Consider the following 3645-nt stretch of genomic DNA (forward strand, 5'->3'; position numbering starts at 1 on the left):
CACCCCCCCACAGACGAACAGTGACAAAGATATCCAATTTAAGGACAGCTCTGTCGTTGAGGGCATCACAGCGTCCACGCCGTTTTACTTTACTTTCTGTGGCAGCTGACAGGCGAAGAAGCTGCATCGACAAGCTGCCCTGAATGACTGCCTTGAAAAGGTCTCGTACACAGCCCGGTGTAAAAATAACTCTCCCTCTCTCTCATGACAAACTTGAAACAGGGAACACTAGACATGTGTAAAAGCGCAGCAGGGAGGTGGTGTGCGTGTGTGTATGTGTGTGTGTGTGTGTGTGTGTGCGTGCCTGCGTGCGTGCGTGTGCTCAGCAGACCAGGAACTGAGGGACTTTTCATTTTGGCTGATGTATGTTTCTTCCACACAGCTGGCTTGCCTGTGCAGCTGTTGTTGCAGATATTAGAAGCAGAGCCAGTTCAGTCTCTTCACAGATCAGAACTTGGCCAGTTTTGGTGGTTACACCCAGAGTCCAGAGCTGATCCAGGTCATGCAGGAACTGACTCTTGAGAGAGATCCTGTTACTGGCGGACGGCGTCTGCGCGGCAGTTTGTGTCAAAACTTTACTTTTCTGGCAGCACCGTTATAACAAAGGAAAATTCAATTAAAAAGAAAAGCCTCACGAACATTATCCCATCACCACCCAGCGCTCAAGACCTAATATAGCTCATTAATTAATTAATTAAACACTGAGCCCAATTAAGCAGCCCCATTAAGCACTACATTAAACAGCAGCTGGCGCATTATTTCCCCTTTGTAAGGACCATCATAATAAGGGAACATTATTACCTAAAACACTGGCTGAATCCACCAGAGACCACCGAAAAGCACCAAATTATTCAACGCACTGGAAATGCATTAACCTAAAAGGACTGAGGCTGGATGACAAGTGAGCAAAATGAAGTGTTGGGTCAAGATGCTCACGGAAATGAATGAAATTGCCCCCCCCCAAAAAAAAAAGAAAAAAAGAAAGTGGGACGCGTGGGCTGATTCTGTTAAACCTGGACACTCTGCAGAATCTGAGGGATCAACAGGGTACAGAGACGTAACCGCAGATCTGACGGGCACAGCTGATGATCAAAAACCTGTATACTGTGAATCCAAGTGCTCGGGTCGCTCAGGTCACATCTTCCATTTTGAGGACCCTTGTGTACTTAGCTGTGGACATCGTTTCAAAAAGGGACAGCGTTGAGGACTCCTGTGTGTTCACTGCTCTCTGATAGCTGGACGTGAGGTCCTCCATCCACAGTGGCTGTCTTGTTTTTGAGTCTTTGGCAGTACGGAGCTGCGGTCACGGGAAGACGTGCTTGTTTTTCCGAGTTGTGTGTTTTACGAGAGGTTTATGAGCCACTGTTCAGGTTCTTGTTCTCGAATGTGAGGCCGCTTTGCGCCAAAGCCAAACCACGTTAATGACCATGATCGCTAAATCAATCAGCAACAGATGAGGGCAGCAGCTGTCAACAAGAAGCACTTGAGCTGACTCTGTCCCACCACGACTATAACGTGTTAATGGGAAAATGAAACATTTCTATTTCATAATGCTCCACATAACACATGGGTCACATCAACAGTTAATATGGTAGTTTAAAACAGTACCGTCTACTCTACAGAATGCGTGGATTGTAAATATGACATCTGAGTTATGTTTGCATCATGAATTGTTTTCACAAGACTGTGCTTACAGACAGACAGACGCCACCAAGACAAACATAAGGTCCTGTATGAGTAGCGTGGCAGCAGGGCATAATAAAACATTTACACACCCATCAGTGCAAACAGTTTCAAAGGGCTGAAGTGCCTTATCTGAGAAGAGCTGCTGTGGTTTCTAAACTTCTGATGCCTATTTTTGAATTTTTTTAATATATATATATATATTATTATTGTGGTGTTCAGGAGAAGTTTCATCCTGACACCTTTAAAACCACACTGCACTGTCTTCTGATGCTGTTTCTCGCAGGGTTCAGGCAGAATGTTGCTATTTGAATAAAAGTCTGCACAGGAGGACAGTCAAACACACACGCACACACACATATGCACGCAGTGGAAAAACACTTTGGGCGTTTACCTGTTTTGGGATCCACGTCTGTCTGTAGGTGAGGTGGGGGGTTCCCCGGTGTGAAGTGCTCATTGCTGTAGGTGATCAGAGGTGTGAGAGGGTGCACATGGTGAGGGTGCTGTACCACTGGAACCTTATTAGACTGAGAGAGAGAAGAGGAAGATACAGAGGGAGATGGAGAGTAAGAGAGAGAGGAAGAGAGAGAAATGGGGGGAAAGAAAAAAAAAAGGAGGGAAAGGTGTTAATATTTGGGTGAAGGGTAAGAGATTGCAGGCGCCTGCCACAGAATTACAACTTGGTCTGAAAGCTCTCAAGAAGAAGAGCTATCATATTCTGGGTACTCTCGAGGCGCCAAACCACCAAGCCACAGCGAAAATAGTGTGGTTTGTAATTAAAAACACTTCTGCGGTGTCGCCCTGGAATTCAGTAACACAATCTAAGAGGCTTGGGGGGTTGCCAGTTCACATTTGGGCCTGATGTGTGATGAAGCACTTTTAACCACGGTTGCAGTGAAGTAATCGATCATCTGTAAACCACGAAATCAAGGCAGCGCGTGTAAATCCACAGTCATTAGCAGCTCCAGTCAGCACTCTCCTCCTCCTGGTCCTCCTCTCTTCCTCGCTCCCCTTCCCCTCATCTATTCCCCAAGGGCCCGGTTCATAGAGGGTAGGGGTGTATTGTAATAAAAGGGTTAGGAGAGAGGAGGTGGGGCTGAAAATCCATTTCTGCATTTTTGCCAAATTAGTTTTAGCTATGTAATCTTCTCTTTGTGCTCCTAAGTGGCGCAGGCCCCCTTTTTTCAATTACCCAAAGATTACAGTGGAGCTTTAGGGGTGTGCTGCCGTGGGCCCCTGCGTTAACCGGAGCTCAGCCCCTCTCATCAGGCCAGGCTGGGACAGACACTAATACACACAGTCCCCCGACCACAAGATAACCAGATTAGAGCTCTGCTGTAGATTAGGCTGGTGGCAGAGGCTGCTCTCGCCTCTTTACCCACACATCCTTATCCTGCCCTCAGCAGTCAAAGAAGCAGCACTAATCAGGCTTATCATAACATGGATGATATGTTCAGGGGGAGAGGAGTGAGACACCAAGCTGCTTGTGCGTGTGTGTGTGTCTGTGTGTGTGTGTGTATGTGTTCAGTCTGCTGTCTCATAGGCCACACACCCTCATTAGTGACTTTAACCCATGCAAGAAAAAAAAAAAAAAAAAAAAAAAAGCTCCAGTGTGGCACATTTCCAACAGACTTAGAAAAACATTAATGGGACTAGATGTTGGCAGGGGGGGCATACATGCATAAGATGCTCAGTTGCCCGATGCTCATTGACAATACAAATGCAAAGCTGCGGGCCCAGGGCGAGACAAATGTGAGCACAGCTTAATGCTGCAAACTAATCATGTGCCCGAGCTGTTTGAGGCTGAAGTTAATATCAGGCTCGTGTGAGAGACGAATACACCAACAGTCCATTCAGATAGCACCCCCCCCCCCCCCCCCACACGCTAAATTTTCACTGGGTAGTTAAAGCTGTCTATCTGTATGGTCTGTACAAGCCTGGCCATCTAGACCTCTATTCTAC

General features: G+C 46.7%; 1 protein-coding gene across 18 annotated transcripts in view; it reads right to left on the bottom strand.

Annotated features, from left to right (window-relative positions):
• tcf7l2 (transcription factor 7 like 2) overlaps window positions 1–3645 on the bottom strand; it is a 91472-nt gene that overhangs the window by 15440 nt on the left and 72387 nt on the right. For all 18 annotated transcript variants that reach the window (XM_087174782.1, XM_087174784.1, XM_087174780.1 and 15 more), the window contains one exon: window positions 2078–2210. In XM_087174782.1, coding sequence (XP_087030908.1) covers window positions 2078–2210 — 133 coding nt within the window. The remainder of the gene's footprint in view (window positions 1–2077; window positions 2211–3645) is intronic.

This window comes from Seriola lalandi, unplaced genomic scaffold (assembly GCF_002814215.2).
Source record: "Seriola lalandi dorsalis isolate HSWRI2012SDOR001 ecotype SW California unplaced genomic scaffold, Sedor1 jcf7180002054383, whole genome shotgun sequence".
In the NCBI taxonomy this organism is placed as follows: domain Eukaryota; kingdom Metazoa; phylum Chordata; class Actinopteri; order Carangiformes; family Carangidae; genus Seriola; species Seriola lalandi.